Source organism: Physella acuta, unplaced genomic scaffold, assembly GCF_028476545.2.
Source record: "Physella acuta isolate Inbredline_101_S28 unplaced genomic scaffold, ASM2847654v3 ptg001894l, whole genome shotgun sequence".
In the NCBI taxonomy this organism is placed as follows: Eukaryota; Metazoa; Mollusca; class Gastropoda; family Physidae; genus Physella; species Physella acuta.
Window position 1 is genome coordinate 6,444 of NW_026733399.1, and position 21,305 is coordinate 27,748.

Consider the following 21,305-nt stretch of genomic DNA (forward strand, 5'->3'; position numbering starts at 1 on the left):
CATACAAGACTCATTACACTGGGATTAGTGTCACTCCACTGTAGTATTACTTAAAGATTATCCATCTGATAATCTCACTGTTTGCTAGTAGTTGCTTAGACCTAGATCTAGTAGTAAGTTGTCAGTAGGCCTATAATTAAAAGTTAAAGCTGTTACATCAACAAGGCTGCGAGGATGATTTTCTGATTATATAATATTAAACTATTGACCTAATGACAGACATGATAAAATCAGGATATAGCCTGTTTAATAACATACAATAGGCCTAGATACTAATATTTGTTATATTAGTTAGGCTAGGTATAGCACATAAGACTTTTTCCTGAAAATTTTTGTTATGAATTGACTGTGATATCATAAAAAAGTAAAGCTCCCTTTTGAATCGGGTGGTCCATGGGGCAAGTGAAGTAGAGTTCACCTGTTTCTATGACCTCGGCATATGAACTGATAGTGTGGTTAGCACTTTTCCTGACATGGGTCAGTTACCCATCAGAACTGGACTCAGGGACATTCTACGAACATGAATACAGAGTCCAACACCAGACTTTGGGTTAAAAGACGTATGCTCTACCATTCCACCATGCTGTCCCATGAAACCATAAGCATCATCAAATACATTATGTTTTCACTTTTAAAGCATAGGCTAAATATAAGTACACTTCAAAGATAGTAAGCAAAATAATTCAGTATAGGCCAGTCATCTTTTCCCTTTTGTTCTCAAGACACAATTGGCCTGTAGTTAACAAAAATATTAACCTCTTCTCCATAAAACATTTTACTGATGAAACTTCCTCTTCATGGATGAGTAATAATATTTTTACAATACAAGAACAACACTGCAATCAATGTTTTATTTAGAGAAAATATAATTTATTAAACCTCCTTTAAAAATCAATGACTAACATTCTCAACTGTGAAAATGAAATTTTCAGTGAATTTTGGAATCACTTATGAAAGTGGTCCTTTTGAATTTGAGGAGTTTCCTCGGACAGCTGAGCCTGTCTACATCTTAGGGAGAGATTACAGTGCTCTACATGGTAAGTCACTGGCCTCAGTTGTTTAGAAATATTTAGAATTATTACATTTAACAACTTTACTTAAATAACTTTTAAAATGATATTAAGCTAACAACAAAACAATTACAAGTAACCAGTGTAAAGAAAAAAAAATTAAAATTAACTGAATGACACTATTAAAAGTTCATGATTTTATTATTTATAAAAAAAAGTAAACATTGAAACAATAGTATAGATCTTATTTTGTTTTGCAAAAAAAAATTCATCTAGGCCCTAATCATTTTAATCTAACTAGGATTTCTGGGTTTTTTGTTTCCAGAAAATCTCTATATTATTGTTGTTTTTTTAAATTATTAACATTCATAGCATATGCATTACAGAACTTGAAGAACTAAAAGATGACATCAAGTCAAGAATATGGATCACATACAGAAGGAATTTCCAAAATATTGGCAAGTCTTAATTTATTGTTAAAGAGCTGATGTTATTTGTACTTTTATAAGTACTTTGTTTACTTTCACATTCATTAGTGCTTAAATATTTAAATCAACCTCAGGCATTTTAAATCACCACTTTTAATAAAAATTCTCTGCTTGATCCCCAATGTTCCCTTTTGTGCAGCCAAACAGTAGTTGCGAACCTTCAGTGCAGTCATTTTGTAAAATAGAATTATCATTGTATAAGACTTTAAGAACACTGCGTTTACAAAATGTACGTTGCATGCTAGCTTTTTCTCCTCAGAGGGAACATTGTTTATAAACAATAGGTTTATAATTTAGTTACGATGAGCAAATACAATCAATAACTGAGATATAGTTAAAGAAGTTTTAGTTTTGCTTGGTTGAAAATATGAATACTGTTTAAATTACAATAAGATTTAAAAAATTTCTGTGTAATAACTCGGCAAAGTGGAAGTGGAATAGGTTTTCAGCCATGTCATTCTTGTAAACTTTTTTATTTTTAAATCAGGAGGGACTGGTCCAAGTTCTGATCAAGGTTGGGGTTGTATGCTACGGTGTGGTCAGATGATGCTGGCACAATGTCTTGTACTTAGACATTTAGGCAGAGGTAAGAATTACTTGTTCATCTGCTTTCTTTGATACATTTAGGCAGAGGTAAGAATTAATTGTTGATCTGCTTTCTTAGGTACATGTTCCTCTTCTGATTTAAAAAATTTACGAGTTTAGTTATTTCTTTTTATTTGTTCTTTAGTGTAAGTGTTGTTTTTCCTCCAATATAATTAAGTATTGCCCGTTAATTTGGTAAAAATTGATTGTTTATAGATTGGAGATGGAAACAAGATATGATAGATGAAACATACTGGAGGTTGCTCCGGATGTTTGAAGACAAAAAGATGGCAACCTATTCCATTCATCAAATTGGTTTGTACGGTTTAAATTACTTCTATTTCCACGGTTTAAATTACTTTATTTCCACGGTTTAAATTACTTCTATTTCCTGTTACATTGTGCTCATGAAGCAGTTTTACACCTTATCCTGTTGTGTTGACTCTTCCTGTTTACTTTTTCCATTGGTTGTGACCTTTGAACCTTGGTCTACTTTTCACAGCATCAATGGGAGAAGCTGAAGGTAAAGCCATAGGTCAGTGGTTTGGGCCAAACACAATTGCACAAGTTTTAAAGTACGTCTTTTTTTTTTTAATTTAAATATTTTATTTAGCAAGTGATGTTCATTTTGTATGCTTTTTTAAAAATGAAATTATATGTGATATGCATTGTTTTTTTAGACGTATTTCTGTCTACGATGACTGGAGTAACATAGCCATCCACGTAGCATTAGACAATGTGGTTATACTAGATGATATACGTAAGTCTACCTCGTGTTGTCTTATTATATCTTTTATAATCTTATGTTTTCTTAATATATCTTTTATAATCTTATGTTTTCTTAATATATCTTTTATAATCTTATGTTTTCTTAATATATCTTTTATAATCTTATGTTTTCTTAATATATCTTTTATAATCTTATGTTTTCTTAATATATCTTTTATAATCTTATGTTTTCTTAATGTATCTTTTATAAGCTCATGTTTTCTTATTATATCTTTTATAATCTCATGTTTTCTTAATTTACATTTTACAATCTCATGTATTCTTAATATATATTTTACAATCTCACATCTTCTTACTGTATCTTTTACAATCTAAATTAAAAGCACACACATTTTTAAAATTTATTATTACTGAGATAAAAAATGATATGAACGGGTTTCTTGGCTAGGCTCCAGAACTATATTTCCACTATCAAGAGTTTTATTTCTGTTCCAGGCACATTATGCAAGTCTAAAAATAGATCAAAATGCAAGAAGAAAATTTCAAACAGCGACAAGCCTGAACTAGAAGTGGAGCAGTTTTCATGTTTTGTGAATGAGAAGTTACCAAACCAGACCCATACAGATACCTGGACGTGGAAGCCGCTACTGTTGATTATTCCCCTGCGGTTGGGTCTCACTGATATCAATCCTATCTATTTTGAGTCATTGAAGGTAAGACTGCTGAGTTGATTTTTTATTTATGACTTCTTTGCTAAATAGGGGACTATATGGCCAAGCAGTAGAGCAAACGACTGCTAACCCAAAAGTCTTGTGTTTGAATCCGTATTCGAGGCTGTAGAATGTTGGCTAGTCCACTTAGCTCTGGTGGGTACCTGACTCACTTTATTGAAAGTAAGGGTGGCTGGGTATAGTGCTGACAACACTATCCCTTCATATGCCAAGGTCACATAAACAAGTGAACTCTACTTCACTTGCCCCTAGGGACTGTCAGGTTTGAAAGAGCACTACTTTTTCTTTACTAAATCCTTTCTTTAGTAAATTGGCTGGTTAACTGTAAGAACATTTTTACCTTGTATCTTTATGATTTGGTTTTTTATCTTTCTTTATTTCAAAGAGTTTTTCTTTTTCAACAGACTTTTATACTGAATAGTTTAAACTTCGTATCCCCAGAAATGTTTCAAGTTAAAGCAATCTGTTGGTATCATAGGTGGCAAGCCCAACCATGCTCATTGGTTTATTGGTTTTGTTGGTGAGTTGATACTGCATGTGTGTTTGATAGGTGTATTTTTGTGTGTATTGAATTCTTATTTATTGAACTACTGTTACAAAGAATCTTTTTCTAGACATAGCAGTCCATTGGGCTGATGAATTAAGAGCTTGTGTATCTTGACCTTGACATATGAAGGGATGTTGTGGTCAGCACTAAGCCCAGCCGCTTTTACTTTTCCTAACATGAGTTAGGTACCCATCAGAGCTGGGTGGACTCAGGGACTGAATTGGCCCCGGATTCGAACTTGAGACTTTCGGGTTAGCAGCCTAGCGCTTAGGCCACACTGTCAAACTTCTGATATACTTGAGTGTAAATATAATTTAAAATATTATTTATGTAAATCAGGGGTCTCCAAACTTTTCAGTCCGAGGGCCACATTAACTGTCAAATTTTAGTTCGGGGGCCATGTTCTTCCAGGCATGTCTTTGATTTTTCTGGGTAAAGTCCCTCAGCCATCACCAACAAACGTTTATTTTCCGTGGACAAAAAGATTTCCAAGGGCCGGATTAGAGGACATCGCAGGCCGCATCCGGCCCGCGGGCCGTAGTTTGGAGACCCCTGATGTAAATGTTACAGCATTATTATATTTAATATATCAGAAATTATTAGAAGCAATGTGGCTAATTTAAACCCCATTTGAATATAAATTTCTCAGACTGGTGTTAGTTACCCATTAGAGCGCGGGGGGGGGGGGGGGGAGAGGGCATGTTCTACTGACTCATAACTGTCAACCTAACTGAAAAATAATCTTTACACAGACATCCCACAATATATCTTGGGCCCCAACAAATTTGTTGACTATATATGCCAACAAAATATAATTAACCAACAAAGCAGTATAATATCGCGTTTACACTTGCGACTTGCGACATGTATACTATACATTTCTAGAAAAAAACTTCGCTATAGGGCCTAAGTTAATAGGGGAGCCTACTCACTTATTGGGAAGTTTTTTTTCTAACCATGTATAGTATACATGTCACAAGTGTAAACGCGGTATAAGGAAGTAAATGTTTGTACCCTGTTTGCTTGCAGATAAAGAGCTGATCTACTTAGACCCTCACACAACACAGAATGTTGTGGACCTGGATGACAGGAGGACAAGTGATGTCAGCTACCACTGCACCACACCACCCTCTAGGATGAGCTTCTCTAAGCTGGACCCATCTATTGCATTGGTGGGTGGCTGGGTTGGCTGGTTGGTGGCTGGGGTTGGCTGCTGTAGGGGTTGGCTGAATGGTGGGTGTCTGGGTTGGCTGAATGGTGAGTGTGTGGGGTTGGCTGAATGGTGAGTGTGTGGGGTTGTTTGAATGGTGAGTGTGTGGGGTTGTTTGAATGGTGGGTGTCTGGGGTTGGCTAAATGGTGGGTGTCTGGGGTTGGCTAAATGGTGGGTGTCTGGGGTTGGCTAAATGGTGGGTGTCTGCGGTTGGCTAAATGGTGGGTGTCTTGGGTTGGCTAAATGGTGGGTTTTTAGGGTTGGCTGAATGGTGGGTGTCTGGGGTTGGCTAAATGGTGGGTGTCTGGGGTTGGCTGAATGGTGGGTGTCTGGGGTTGGCTAAATGGTGGGTGTCTGGGGTTGGCTGAATGGTGGGTGTCTGGGGTTGGCTGAATGGTGGGTGTCTGGGGTTGGCTGGTGGGTGTCTGGGGTTGGCTGGGGTTGGCTGAATGGTGGGTGTCTGGGGTTGGCTGAATGGTGGGTGTCTGGGGTTGGCTGAATGGTGGGTGTCTGGGGTTGGCTGGTGGGTGTCTGGGGTTGGCTGGGGTTGGCTGAATGGTGGGTGTCTGGGGTTGGCTGAATGGTGGGTGTCTGGGGTTGGCTGGGGTTGGCTGAATGGTGGGTGTCTGGGGTTGGCTGAATGGTGGGTGTCTGGGGTTGGCTGGGGTTGGCTGAATGGTGGGTGTCTGGGGTTGGCTGGGGTTGGCTGAATGGTGGGGGTCTGGGGTTGGCTGAATGGTGGGGGTCTGGGGTTGGCTGGGGTTGGCTGAATGGTGGGGGTCTGGGGTTGGCTGGTGGGTGGCTGAATGGTGGGGGTCTGGGGTTGGCTGGTGGCTGGCTGAATGGTGGGGGTCTGGGGTTGGCTGGTGGGTGGCTAAATGGTGGGGGTCTGGGGTTGGCTGGTGGGTGGCTGAATGGTGGGGGTCTGGGGTTGGCTGGTGGGTGGCTGGGTTGGCTGGGGTTGGCTGAATGGTGGGTGTCTGGGGTTGGCTGAATGGTGGGTGTCTGGGGTTGGCTGGTGGGTGTCTGGGGTTGGCTGGGGTTGGCTGAATGGTGGGTGTCTGGGGTTGGCTGAATGGTGGGTGTCTGGGGTTGGCTGGGGTTGGCTGAATGGTGGGTGTCTGGGGTTGGCTGAATGGTGGGGGTCTGGGGTTGGCTGGGGTTGGCTGAATGGTGGGTGTCTGGGGTTGGCTGAATGGTGGGTGTCTGGGGTTGGCTGGGGTTGGCTGAATGGTGGGGGTCTGGGGTTGGCTGGGGTTGGCTGAATGGTGGGGGTCTGGGGTTGGCTGGGGTTGGCTGAATGGTGGGGGTCTGGGGTTGGCTGGTGGGTGGCTGAATGGTGGGGGTCTGGGGTTGGCTGAATGGTGGGGGTCTGGGGTTGGCTGGTGGGTGGCTGAATGGTGGGGGTCTGGGGTTGGCTGGTGGGTGGCTGAATGGTGGGGGTCTGGGGTTGGCTGGTGGGTGGCTGGGTTGGCTGGGGTTGGCTGAATGGTGGGGGTCTGGGGTTGGCTGGTGGTTGGCTGGGGTTGGCTGAATGGTGGGGGTCTGGGGTTGGCTGGTGGGTGGCTGGGTTGGCTGGGGTTGGCTGAATGGTGGGTGTCTGGGGTTGGCTAAATGGTGGGTTTCTAGGGTTGGCTGAATGGTGGGTATCTGGGGTTGGCTGGTAGCAGGGATTGCTGAATGGTTAGTCTAGGGTTGGCTGCATAGTGAGTATCTGTGGTTGGTTGGATGGTGTGTGGTTGGCAAGGTTATTGTATCTGCTAATTTTGTACCTGGCAATTTCATTACCACCTAAGTTTTTGTTTAAAAAATAAATCTCTCCATCAAATTTGTTTTAATAGCACATAATACTTAAGTCAAAATTCTGTTTGTCTCCCCCCCCCCCCCCCCCCCCTCAGGGTTTCTACTGCGCCACAGAGAAAGAGTTTGAAGAGCTGTGTGAGACGTTCACACTGCCAGACAAATCCTGCCAGTCCATGTTTGAAGTGCGTAAAGACGCGCCGTGGCCTTACACAGAGTCCGCCGCCACAACTGTGTACACAGATTCCAAGAGAGGGAACTCACTTTCAGGTTCTCTGTCACTGTCCTCATTAAGTCACGCCTTTTTTTCTTCTGTTTAATAGTTGTTGCAGGAAAGGTTTGGGACTGCATGGTTAAGTGGTAGAGCACTAGACTGCCAACCCGAAAGTCTCGAGTTTGAATCTGGGTTTAAGTCCCCAAGTCCACTCAGCTGTGATGAGTACCTAACTCATGTTAGGGAAAGTAAAGGCTGTTAGGCATTGTGCACTATCCCTTCACATGCCAAGGTTATAGAAACTGGTGAACTACTTCACTTGCCCCCTAAAAGGGAACTAAGCTTTACAGAAAAGGTTTTCAAGTAAGGGGAGAAACAAATTGACTTGGGCACATGAGTGAGCTGGAAGAATCCACCACGAATCCCTTAACACAACCTTCTTTGATCAAATATTTCAGTCATCACAATTAATTTTCATGGCTGTGTAGATGCATGTAAAAAATGTCTAAATAAATCCTGTAACTTTAATTCAGATTTAAAATTTGTAGGCCTACTGTTTTTAATAAAATTGCTGTCCTGCTGTTTTCAGATTTTGCTGTCTATGACAGTAAGCAGTCAACAGGCGGATGTGACGATGAAGAATTTGAAATAATCTAAGCAACCTATGAGCTTTCAGCGTGCATGTGAATAATGTTTACATGGGAATGTAGTTTACCTGGGAATGGAGTTTACGTTGAAATGGAGTTTACGTGGGAGTGGAATTTATGTGGGAATGAAATTTACGAATGATACTTTTCTAACTGCTTTCTAATCTCTTATTACATATTGAATGTAATGTGCAGTATACTGTAGTTATGAGTTATATTTGTTGACTGTCTGCTTTCATATCTATAATAGAAAATGAATATATGTTCAATCTATTGCATTTTGGAATGTTGAACTCATGTTAATAGTTTCATGAAAAATTTAATATTAACTTTAATTACATAGCTGCGTAATTCATTATTTAATGGGTTAGCTGGTGAACTTAGATAACCTCCTTTTTATAACTGAATCATATTGATTTCAACATTTAAAAGGTTTTTTTTATTCTTATGTTTCCGCTTGAAGTTGATATTTTGTAGATAGATTTTGGGATACATTGAAAAATTTAATTTTGTTCGAGCTGATTTGTTGAACAGAAAATTCAGTTTTTTGGTTTCAGCTGCAACCAATCTCAGGAGAAAATATGTCAGGTCTTGATTATTATCTTCTATTTCTATATCTGTAACTTTTTATATGTATGTGTGTGCTTCATTACGTGATGGGTTAGCAGTCGACCTTCCATAACCTCCATTTGAGAACTGAATCATATTGATTTGTTTGGTCTGGGTTATATCTGGATATTGGTATAGATGTTTAGGTTTAGGGTTTGATTCATTAGTTTATCACAGAGACAGCAAGGCCAGTATTGCTTAAGAATCACTAGAGAGGTGTAGTATAGGTAAAACTTCTGACAATATTTTATTAACTTTATATTTAATGAAATTTAATTGAATCTATTTAATAAGCATGGCAACATTTTTTTTTATCAACCCAATAAATTAGTGTTAGTACCTTAATTGATTTATCCAACATTAGTGTTTAATATATATTTTATATAGAAATGAAAGATAGGATTGAATATATCTGCTGTTGTGGTTTAAAAAACTGTACCATTTTAAAGCTTTGGTATAGTTCAGTAACTGTTTTGCTTTGTTGTGTATAGTTGATGAAGCAAAATATCAAATTTTCACCTTGCTGGCTCTTGATATTTGATCCTTTTATGCAATAGTGATGTTGGTGTTAGCAGTGTGAACTGATGAGGTGTGATATATTGGTACCATTTCTTCATTGAATGTTCATTTATCTTGTATTGCTTCAGCAGAAGTGTTTTAGATGTGTCGTTGCAGAAATTTCTTCAAGTTGTTTGAGGAGGATTTCAGTTGATTGGGGGATAATTGTGTGCCATTTTTTCATGTCAGAAGTATATGAGATGCTATAATTTGTGAGATCAATTGAGCTGTGCCATTTCTTTATGTGAGTATCTTCAGTTTATAGTATGTGAGATCAATTGAGCTGTACCATTTCTTCACATGTGTGACCTCAGCTAATAGTTTAAAAGATTTGAGCTGTGCCATTTGTTTTATGTGAGTTGCCTCAGTTGATAGAGTGTGAGATCAAATGAGCTGTACATTTCATACACATTCTTCAAATTGTTTTGTAAATACAGCAGCTGTACAGAGAAGAGTGTGTATAGACAATTTAACCTTTTGTTAACCATTGCTATTGCTTTCACGTTGACATTTGTTACTTAAACTCTTTTTTCAGTGACAATTATACATACATCTTAAGGCTGGATGCTAAGATTAAAGACTGAATGTTGTGTTGAAATTGCTTTTGAACTAGAGTTAAAGTTTAAAAATTGAGTTTTCCTTGGGTAGCTTCTTTAAATGTCATTTTTTAAAATTATTTTTGACCCCCCCCCCCGTTCCCCACCCTGTCCCCTTTACCATTAAGACAATATAGGATGTGTGTCAATGGGGGGGGGGGGGGGGAAGACACGCTGCTTTTTCATAGGTAAGAATGGGTTTATGCAACTGAAGGCTGCCAGTCTATCCCTTAGTTCCAGCTGTTTGAAGACAGGGGTCACATGACTAACAAGCTAATTTTACTACTAATCCAGTTAAGCTTTAATTTCTTAAGTCATCTATTTGCATTCTAAACCAGATTATCCCAAACGGCAATTTAATTTTTAGAAAGAGGAACAAGCATGTGATTTTTTTTTCTATTGAAGACTTGTCTCTTAAATGGCTGAAAAAAATAAAACTTATGAAATGGTATGCAAGTGGTTGGTATTCGACACTGAGATCATGATCATGTTTCAAAACTGTATCATATAATTTATTTTCAATTTGTTCATTTTCTTAATGGCATTTGTCTTGAATTTTCCAAAAAAAAAATATTTAAAAAATTGCTAAATGGACAACTGAGCATTCCAACTTTATTTTTCCAGTCCAAACTTGATTATTTAATCTTCCATGGGCAGATACTGATTTGTTCACATAGGTGACTACATTTTTTTTTCTTTCTATAATTTCTCACTAAAAATGTTTTTGATCATAATTATGTTATGTTAGTTATGCCCCCTTTTTATTAAAAAAAACAATCCCATTTTCAAAAGATTGCATCTTTAAATGAAGCAGATTTCCACCTAATAATGCATTTAATTTCTTGTATGAGAGAAAGATTTCTGTGTGTGATACTTTAGCTGCTGTGTTTGGATTGACTAGTCACCAGCTCCGTTAGAGCTTGCATTCAACAAATACAGTTGACAATAATTATATTCATATTCTCTATTAAAATTTGTAATCCTTTTTTCTGTTTTATTTTGCTTTCTAGATCTATATGATTACCTTAAAACAAAAAATAAATTTCAAACTGTTAAATTTAAATGAACTTCAAACTTTTCTAGTAATTTAGATCATGGGAACTTTGTCAGGTGGGAGAGGATTTGATTGCTGACTCAGGTCCCGATGAGGTACATTAGATGGGGACAACAACCATCAACCTATTTGCGAGAGAAAATTTCAAATTCAAACAACTGCTGCCTTGTAGCTTGTTCAATTAAAATAAAAGGCTATTCGAGCACATCCAGTGTAAACAGGTCCTCTGGCACACGTGTTGACCCAAAAATACTAAGAAAAAAAGATACTTGTTATGAATTATTTCTGTTCATACAGATGAAGGAAGGCATATGGTATTGATATGTAAGTTTGAAAAAAAAAATTTCTAATACAAAAACCAAACAGAAAATTGTATTTGATATATTTTTTTATTCTTTCAAAATGTATGCTTAAATGTCAAGAAGTGTTTGCTACATAAAACACACAAAATATGAGGACATGATCTTTGTACACATAATATTAGCATATTGTTACATTCCTTGTAATCACACATAATAAAAATATGACAATCTTCTATAAAAAAAATCATTTCAAAGACATGATCTACTCTGTGATCTCTAAACTGATGGATTTACTAAGTTAAAATTAGTTCACAAAGCAAAATAAATGATATAGTTACATAAATTATTAGAATATATTTGAACTTTGAAGGGGCAACTGTAATCTTTCTAAAAAACAATGAGCCATAACTCAAGTATATCTTTTGGTAAATATAACCTTAACATTTTCGATCTGGTATAAGCTTCTTACTCAGGAAGTAGAGAGAGCTTCACAACAACACTTGTGACTAAATTTGCAATGAACACAATATAAAACAAATTTGTTTCCTAAAAAAAATATATAAAACATCATAAGATTATTCATCTCTATAGTTTACATTATAAAAAAACACATTGTGTTAAAATAATATTTTTCTACAAATGATCTTTACTTTAAAAAAATTAGCAAATGCATGTACAAGTTGCAACAATCAGCAAATCAACAACCCTAAATTACACATCTCTATGCATGTACACATCAATAAATAAATTGCAATTCAAGGGAAGTAACTGATGTGAATATGGTTGGTTACAAATCTACTGGATGATATTTTTTTTTGCCTCTGTTTAGCAGATCTTGAATCTACAACATGGGAACCGGTCAGCATGCAAAGCAAAGGCACATGAAAAAAATCAATGTGTTTTAAGAGTAAAAGTAGATACTATCTAAACATGACTACCTAGCCAGCTGATGGTTGGTTGTATAGGGGACAAAACATTTGGGAGTTAGCAATGAGATGGTGTTGGCAGTAGTTGGCACAAAGAAATCTGGTAAACACATGCACACATCATCAGTTGGCAGGCCTGTGACACCTCAGCACATCAGAGTCTGGTTTAACAAACACCACAGCACACATGAGCCAGGTCTGACACGCAACACACCTGAACCAAGTATAACACACCACACCTGAACCAGGTATAACACACAGCACACCTGAACCAGGTCTGACAAAACACACCTGAACCAGGTCTGACACAAAACACACATTGTCCTATGTCTGACATTACTCAGACACATTAAAAAGACAATCCTATCATACCTCAAAGAATAAAAAGTACACAAACTCTGTACATTTTAAAGAGAAGAAAAAGCATGAATTACATTTTTTACAAACCATTATTTACATGATAATTTCGACTAGGAGCAGAACATAGCATGAAAGTGAAAGGTCTAGATATTAAAAATGCATAACGTATTGAAATAATACTGGAGTGAAGTACTAACCCCCAGCTTGAAGAAAGAAAATTTTCTAAAACCACCAGCAATGATGGTAAGTCTTAATTAACCAGCTGATTCAACAAGATAAGCTACAGAACCTTTAAATACAGAGCTGAGTCATATCCAACAATAGGAAAGTTATGATACAAATTCACAGCAACTTTGTTGGACTAGATGGATATATTAAAAAGGAGGAATTTGTAAAAACTAGCATCAGACTTAGAGAAACAAATAAGAAAATCTTTGTCATGGTTAGGCTAACTAAAAGTGGTATCAGCCTCATCAGAACAATAGACTTCTGACAGCTTGTTTAATACTATAAGAGAAATGAATGCAACACAAGGTGGGTTCAAAGTTCGCGTGTATCTTAGGTAAAGAGTTCTAGAGTGGAGCACTGCCTTCATACAAGCCAGGTGAGTTGATGGAGTATTACAGTAAAGACACAGCGTTCAACTAGTTAAGGTGGCCAGAAAAACAGGATGGTAATGTACACAGCCAGGGCCATGTAAGTGTACATTACTTAGAATCATGTACAGGCATACACAGCCAGAAATATGTACAGAATTGAGTACATGCGTGCACATTTTAGCTAGAGCTGTACACAGCCAGGGATATATACACAGAACTGTATACACACTTGAGGTCGTGTACACACTCAAACTTATTTTACAAGAAGGAAATTTTATACACTTTTTGATTCCAAATTAACACAACTGAACATTAAAATAATGATATTTAATTAAAGCAGATGAAAAGCTACCCTATAATTCCATTCTGTTACCTAAGGAGTTACTTTTAACAGCCAACTAAAGAGATTGAAAATATTTTTTCCATTTAAATCTTTAAATCCATGTAGATCTTTAATTCACATATTACAGCATGGCCAACCAAATCCACCCTATCCAAAAGGTTGTGGATCTACTTAGTATCCACAAAACACTTGAGCAGCATTTAATAAGTCAAAATTTTTAAAGATAGTTGGTTACTTTAATTTACAAAAAAAAAAAAAAAAATTATCACTCTAAATTTTTGCCTTTGATAGTACAAATTTTCCTGGCCAATTATGAGCATAGATTTGACACTATGAAAGCACAAGTTATAAATAAAATATTGCAGCAATGATGAACTATAACAAAAACCATCTGTTTCACCCATCCAATAAATAAAGAAACTGTACACTGCAAGATCTGGCTGGCTAGCGCCAGTCCTTAATGCCACAATCCTCTCAAACAACAACACAAATTTAATGCCAGAATTACACCCTCACACTTCAGCACATGTTGCATATTTTATGGTGCTCTAATTTTTTCTCTACCAAAGCATGATTAAAAAAATACAAATATATGGCATTAATTTAACACTGAAGAAATTAGATTTGAGTATTCCATTAAGCACACTTGAAATGAGTGATCTTTATTTTAAAATTTTAGGTCACTTGCAATAAATGATTTCAATGGTGTGGGCAGGGAGATGTTTGTCCAGGGGGGAGGGGAAGAGAAGGGATTTCAAATGAGTGTGTGTATACATATAGAAAATTATGTATAGATGTCTACATACATATATTTATACACATTCCATAATGACTTTAGGAAATTGTGTACATGACATTAAAATTTTGAAATTGTTAGCATCAAGCAACTCAAATGTAGTCTTTAGTAGTTGTAACTATGTAATTGAGTATGAGACAACCTTCATTTGAAGGGTCCATGAACAACTCCCTCTGCCTACACCACTGATGACTTCAGATGATACAAAAAACTACAGTTTTTTTATTTTTAAATTAGCATGGTCCCCTTTAAGTGAGCATGTTCTTTTTGACATCTAAATAAGGATGTGGAATATTTTTTATCCTCTTCATAAAATAAAACAAATATACTATTGAAGTATACAATTCCTGGAAAAATTTGTTTTTAGTTCTAGCTTACCCTGACAAACCTATAAATAAAGTTTTTTTGTTTTTAAAATGTGACAATGAAACCATGATTAAATTCAAGCATTAAAAAATAAGTTCGTGTACATCCAAACTCAATCCAGACTTTTAACTAAGATTTTAAATCCTGACCCATATGTGGCAGTTACCATGGTAACACAACAGTGAGGAGGGGGGGGGGGGACAAAAATCATCAAACAGAAAAACCTTTCTTTTACAAAATTTGTCCATACAATAAACTGTCTGGTTTTCCTCCTTCCTACTCCTCACATTATAGCATCCAGTGAATAAATTACTCTATCTTTACCAAGGTTGAATTCTGCGACTGCGTGGACTGTTGTGAGTGGTGCCACCAGATGCCTAAAGCCTGGCCCTGTCAGGTACTCCAGGTTCACCAGTTGGCCAGGCCAGGTCGACTGAGTGTCATGAAATAAATTTGACAAGACGAGCCAGAACGGACAGATGAGAAAAACACCTGCGGATGTAAAATAAAATTCATCACTTAAAAACTAGTTTTAAACTTGAGTGTCTTCAGGTGTGGGGAATAAAACCAATATTGAAGATTAGCTGATGTACTAGGGAATATAGGTGCCTGGACATTGTGCTATACAGCTGAGTATAGAGCACAACAAATGCAACTCTTATTTGAATTTAAATACACTTCCTGGAATTTAATTTCTTTTCAATTTTTTCTTCAAATACACTTCCGTAGATTTAATTTTTTTTTGGTATTTTTTTCATGTTCATTAAGACAACTATTTTGCTTATTGGCTACTATTGCATATTATTTTGCGAAAATTCCATATAGGTTATTTCGGCTTACTAAAAGTGGTACAAGAATGCAAAAGGAGGAAGTCAGTTTTTAGTTCCTTTTTATTTTTTTCTACATAATTTTGGACAGATTTTTAGCTTGTTTTAATGTAAACAATAGCAAAGACATGTTAAAAATCCTGAATTAATTAGATATAAAATATATTAGAATTAAAATCAGACTGTTGTAGAGTTGTTGTAGTTATTTTTATATTATAAATGTTACAGGGGCCTTCTGAGGCAAACAAGGACAACACACTTGAATCACTTTCAAATTTTCATTGAGCTGCAACAATTCTTCATTTAATAATTGTATTTTTTAAAAATAATTTCAAACAAAAGTTTTTGAGTGTTGTCTCCCTTAGTTCACTAAATGAATTCTATTTTATGTCAGCAATGTTAGTAAAGAGTGAGAAGACACAAACTCAAACCACAGCCTAGGAGTGTCTACCCACCTTATCATTCCTCTCACAGAGAAACTTGAGTTTCTGAGATTTCTTGTGCATGAAGACCCCGTCCAGGTGTCCTGTCTCTGCAGATCTGATTTCTATTGCCTTGTTTCCCCAGCCCATGATCTGACCAGTACTGATGTAAGCTGGAAGAAGCAAGCACAGGTTTTAGTCTAGTGATTTAGTTGTTTTACACTGATCAGCTATACAGAGGTCACACAAGATTTAAAATATAAAATAAACAGTTGTTTTACACTGATCAGCTATAGAGAGGTCACACAAGATTTAAAATATAAAATAAACAGTTGTTTTACACTGATCAGCTATAGAGAGGTCACACAAGATTTAAAAAATAAAATAAACAGTTGTTTTACACTGATCAGCTATACAGAGGTCACACAAGATTTAAAATATAAAATAAACAGTTGTTTTACACTGATCAGCTATACAGAGGTCACACAAGATTTAAAATATAAAATAAACAGTTGTTTTACACTGATCAGCTATACAGAGGTCACACAAGATTTAAAATATAAAATAAACAGTTGTTTTACACTGATCAGCTATACAGAGGTCACACAAGATGTAAAATATAAAATAAACAGTTGTTTTACACTGATCAGCTATAGAGAGGCCACACAAGATTTAAAATATAAAATAAACAGTTGTTTTACACTGATCAGCTATAGAGAGGCCACACAAGATTTAAAATATAAAATAAACAGTTGTTTTACACTGATCAGCTGTAGAGAGGTCACACAAGATTTAAAATATAAAATAAACAGTTGTTTTACACTGATCAGCTATAGAGAGGCCACACAAGATTTAAAATATAAAATAAACAGTTGTTTTACACTGATCAGCTATAGAGAGGTCACACAAGGTTTAAAATATAAAGTAAAAAGTATATTGTGAATGTTAGGAGAGCAGAACAGTACACACAATTTAGGTATAGACTAGCTAGGGATATGTTTGATATAGGGATAGGATTAAAATTAAGGAGCTTGACATGGCAATAGATATATAAGTATTCTTAAAAAAAAGGGGTGGGGGTAATTAGCTCAAAGGGTCCTAAACCTGAATGTTATTAGGGTGTACAAAAGGTACTTTGTAAATGTTAGGAGAGGACAGTACACTTCCACCCAGCCCTTATTGGATAGTTAGGGATAGAGGGAGATTAATAGGAATAGAGTGATGGGTATAGATAGATATAATAAACTAGAATGGAGGGGAAATAACCTAGACCCAAATGTTAGTAGGGTGTTCAGAAGCTAGAAACTCTGCCCTGACTCTATAGAGGATGGAGCTAACAAGAGAGAAGACAAGGTACTCACCAACTGATGTAGGCAGCTCACCCCACTGTAGGACTACATTCTTGGTCACATTACCAGATGTGTCCACATAGATACCTTCATCTGAAAACAGTCAAAACAGTCCACATTAACTTTAACCATCTCACACTAATACAATATCATCATACTATCCTAAAAATATATACCACACTAACATAACAATAAAAAAGAAAAGCATGAAGTGACTTACTGTCATAACATAGTAGCAGCTGTCTACCATTGGTGTCTGGTAATATAACTATTGTGTGGGGGACTATTGGCCCATTGGTCTGTAATAAAAAAAACACCAGTTAATTTCACAATGTCAACAACAAATCAAGGGAGGAAACTTGATTCACTTTGCTGTAGCATTTTTAAACAATATATAAAGATACTCTTAAAGCAATAAGAATGTAACTGTGGTTTAAATTTTTTTATAGAAATTTGTAAGTTATTAGTTTAGTAGTGAATAAAAAAATATTACTACAAAATTTTTAGTATTTTCCATCAAAGATTGACATCAATGTTATGCCTAGCTACAAATAAAATAAAACTGGTGTAGCATAGTGTTAACTAAATTTGAAAACAATAAAATGAAGCTCTATAAACCCTGTGGTTGTGAGAAGAAACAAAAAAATTATCAAGGAGAAGTGGTGGAAGCTAGAGCAAGCACCAGACAAATCAATTAGGTACAACAGCTGACATGAGATGGTCCTCATACAAGATGTTGGGTAGGAGAGGTTGCTTTATGTTAGCTGGGTGTTGTGTACATGTTGGATGTTGTGTAGACGATGATGGATGCTGTGTAGAAGATGATGGATGCTGTGTAGAAGATGATGGATGCTGTGTAGAAGATGATGGATGCTGTGTAGAAGATGATGGATGCTGTGTAGAAGATGATGGATGCTATGTAGAAGATGATGGATGCTATGTAGAAGATGATGGATGCTATGTAGAAGATATAAGATGTCTAGAATGTGCTGGGTATAGTGTATATTTTGGGTGTGTACAGCTTGTTAATCTTATTAATGTAAAACATGTTGAACGTTGTATATAAGATTGAGGATATTGCGTAGAAGTTATTGTGTTGAAAATGTTGGATTATGTAAACAAGTAAAAAAAATTTGATATTTTCGACATTCAACTTTATACAATATGTATTAACAGAAGATGGTGGATGCAGTGATTGTTTAAAAAAAAATTGCACAAAACAATTATCATAGAAAAACAAAATAAAATTATGTCCTTCCTAGGATGAAAATAAAGGATGATTGAATGAAGGGATTAAAGGAACAAAGCTACATAGGTAAGATGAATGGTCATCTAAAGCATAGCCAGGCAGAAAGTTGTAAAGAAAATCAAACCACAAAGGCTGCAAATTAAAGAGAACAAAAACAAACTGCTGGTTTTTTCAGACAAAAAATAGTTTAAACAGCCATTCATGTGCTTCATGGCAAAATTAAACAGAAAAGAAATCTTTAAAAAAAGTTTTTCAGTCAAGAAAAAAAACTACATTGATCACAAGACAGACCAAAAATTTGAGGTCATTCACTGGGCACTTTGGTGTCAAAAGCTTTTTCTCTTTTTCAACTTATTTATCTCAATACTTTTTCAACTTATCTATCTCAAAACTTTTTGTAACTCTGTTACACAAGGCTATATATTTTTGTATAATTTTTTTTTTGTAAAATAAGAATTAAAATCTAGCTCTTCCGAAAAATAAAATTAAAATAAAGCAGTGGAATAAAAATAAAGTGAATGAAACTAATTAAACTGAAATAAATGCATTATAACCTTTTAGGAAATTGAAAAAAAAAACACAAACAAAAAACTTGAGTAATAAACTTTAACGTCTGTGTAAGAGAAAAGCAACTGACCCAGGGGCGGCCTTACCTGATTGACATAAAATGTGATGCAACCTGATTGGTTACTGGCTACTGAATTACCTTGACCTCGATACTAGGGAAGTGGTGGGTAAATGGAGGCCAGCAAGAGAAGCAAAGAGAGAAATAAACAAATAAAAGGATTCTACAACTCAAGATTTATGGTCAATCAATTAGAGATTGGATGAGGCAAAGAAGATGGTATGAGGGGCAAATCTGATGGTATGTAGAGCAAATCTGATGGTATGTAGAGGACACTTGATGGTTATCATGTAGGGGACATTAGATGGATATCATGTAGGGGACATTTGATGGTATGTAGGTGCCATTTGGTAGTGGTATGTGTGGCATATTTATGGGTGTAGAGGCTCCAACTGGAAGTATTTCAAGTACAATTGAGCTTGTGTGGATAATTTGGGGGTATATGAGTCCATTTTGAAAGTGGGCGTTTTAGATTATGTGAGCTACATCTCCTGATAGGGACTAAGTCACTGGTGATGAGGATTTGATTATGTGATGGTGTAGATATTATGTATGTGATGAAAATGAGGCTGTATCTCAGCACTGCATTCACATTTCCTATTGCCTGCAATCACTAGGAAGTTAACCCATTTAAGCCCCAGCCAGCAAGTTAAGCTCTGCAAATCTATCCAATTACATTAACTCTTTAACTTTCAGCCAGCAAGTTAAGCTCAACATACAAAAGCTTTCTAAATTTAAACTGACCAAATATCATCAAAACTCAAAGTAAAAACAACAATAAGATCATCCTAACTAGCTCAAGCTAGCATTAAGGACTTTTCATCAAAGTTTTTTTTTAAAAGTTTACAATTTAATTTGATGTAAGGAAGAACAATTTTAGACAGCAGCAGTGTTAAAGCATTGAAAATAGGTATCCTAAAATTGTAGTTATGAAAACCCAGCATTCACTAATTTATCTAAACAACAATTGAAACATAATTTAGCAGCGTAAAATAACATTATTCTAGTGCCTACAGGGTTAAAAGTGTGTATTTTATTTCTAATATTAAACTTGGTAATAATAAGAAAGCATAAAATGACCTTTGATATTGTAACTATGCTTGCTTTAATTAAGGCATTTTTGCATCTTCTCATACTGAGTTTTTAAGAAACAGTTTACAGTAATTGCATTAAAAAATTATGTGGAAGACTATGAGCAGTATGAGCAGAGCGTTTGGCCTGGCTGGCTATCCAGCTACAGGCTAGCAAGTACAAGCTGTGAGGGAAGCCATAACACACAAGGATGTTTAAAATGTACCTACTTCAGACACTGTCAGGTAATGCTTTCATAGGACAAGAGAAAGTGGACATTACATTAGCAACTACGGGGCAATGGATGATCTATGGGCATCAATACAGGTAGGTTTAATAGTTTTTTCAAAGCTTAAAATAAGAGCACACAGATACTATGACGGAAGTTTAAGTGACTAACTAGACAGAGACTATAGCAAAGGTTTGGTATGTGACCATACATAGAGACTATAACAGAGGTTTGTAATGTGACCATACACAGAGACTATAGCAGAGGTTTGTAATGTGACCATACATAGACTATGGCAGAGGTTTGTAATGTGACCATACATAGACTATGGCAGAGGTTTGTAATGTGACCATACACAGACTATGGCAGAGGATTGTAATCATACACAGACTATGGCAGAGGTTTGTAATGTGACCATACACAGAGACTATGGCAGAGGTTTGTAATGTGACCATACATAGACTATGGCAGAGGTTTGTAATGTGACCATACACAGACTATGGCAGAGGATTGTAATCATACACAGACTATGGCAGAGGATTGTAACCATACACAGACTATGGCAGAGGATTGTAATCATACACAGACTATGGCAGAGGATTGTAACCATACACAGACTATGGCAGAGGTTTGTAATCATACACAGAGACTATAGCAGAGGTTTGTAATGTGACCATACACAGACTATGGCAGAGGTTTGTAATCATACACAGAGACTATAGCAGAGGTTTGTAATGTGACCATACATAGACTATGGCAGAGGTTTGTAATGTGACCATACACAGAGAATATGGCAGAGGTTTGTAATGTGACCATACATAGACTATGGTGGAGGTTTGTAATGTGACCATACACCAGACTATGGCAGAGGTTTGTAATGTGACCATACACCAGACTATGGTGGAGGTTTGTAATGTGACCATACACACAGACTATGGCAGAGGTTTGTAATGTGACCATACACCAGACTATGGCAGAGGTTTGTAATGTGACCATACACACAGACTATGGCAGAGGTTTGTAATGTGACCATACACAGACTATGGCAGAGGTTTGTAATGT

At 36.4% G+C, this 21,305-nt stretch overlaps 2 protein-coding genes across 7 annotated transcripts in view; one reads left to right on the top strand and one right to left on the bottom strand.

The window, feature by feature from the left end:
* The first annotated feature begins 919 nt into the window (after positions 1–919).
* Positions 920–8,298, top strand: LOC131931124 (cysteine protease ATG4B-like). Its single transcript, XM_059287831.1, has 11 exons — positions 920–1,037; positions 1,397–1,468; positions 1,986–2,084; positions 2,300–2,398; positions 2,586–2,658; positions 2,764–2,843; positions 3,308–3,525; positions 3,985–4,063; positions 5,120–5,262; positions 7,200–7,371; positions 7,905–8,298. Exons 1-11 carry the CDS (start codon positions 920–922, stop codon positions 7,970–7,972), a joined length of 1,221 nt encoding a protein of 406 aa, XP_059143814.1. The 3' UTR covers positions 7,973–8,298.
* A 2,851-nt stretch (positions 8,299–11,149) lies between these two features.
* LOC131931120 (serine/threonine-protein kinase mig-15) overlaps positions 11,150–21,305 on the bottom strand; it is a 71,388-nt gene continuing 61,232 nt past the window's right edge. For 3 of the 6 annotated variants that reach the window (XM_059287823.1, XM_059287824.1, XM_059287821.1), the window contains 6 exons: positions 20,245–20,265; positions 18,972–19,037; positions 17,290–17,368; positions 17,082–17,162; positions 15,754–15,893; positions 11,150–14,963 (listed from right to left, as the gene is read on the bottom strand). In XM_059287823.1, coding sequence (XP_059143806.1) covers positions 14,880–14,963; positions 15,754–15,893; positions 17,082–17,162; positions 17,290–17,368; positions 18,972–19,037; positions 20,245–20,265 — 471 coding nt within the window. In that variant the 3' untranslated portion in view covers positions 11,150–14,879. The remainder of the gene's footprint in view (positions 14,964–15,753; positions 15,894–17,081; positions 17,163–17,289; positions 17,369–18,971; positions 19,038–20,244; positions 20,266–21,305) is intronic. The other 3 variants (XM_059287822.1, XM_059287825.1, XM_059287826.1) reach the window with 3 other exon arrangements.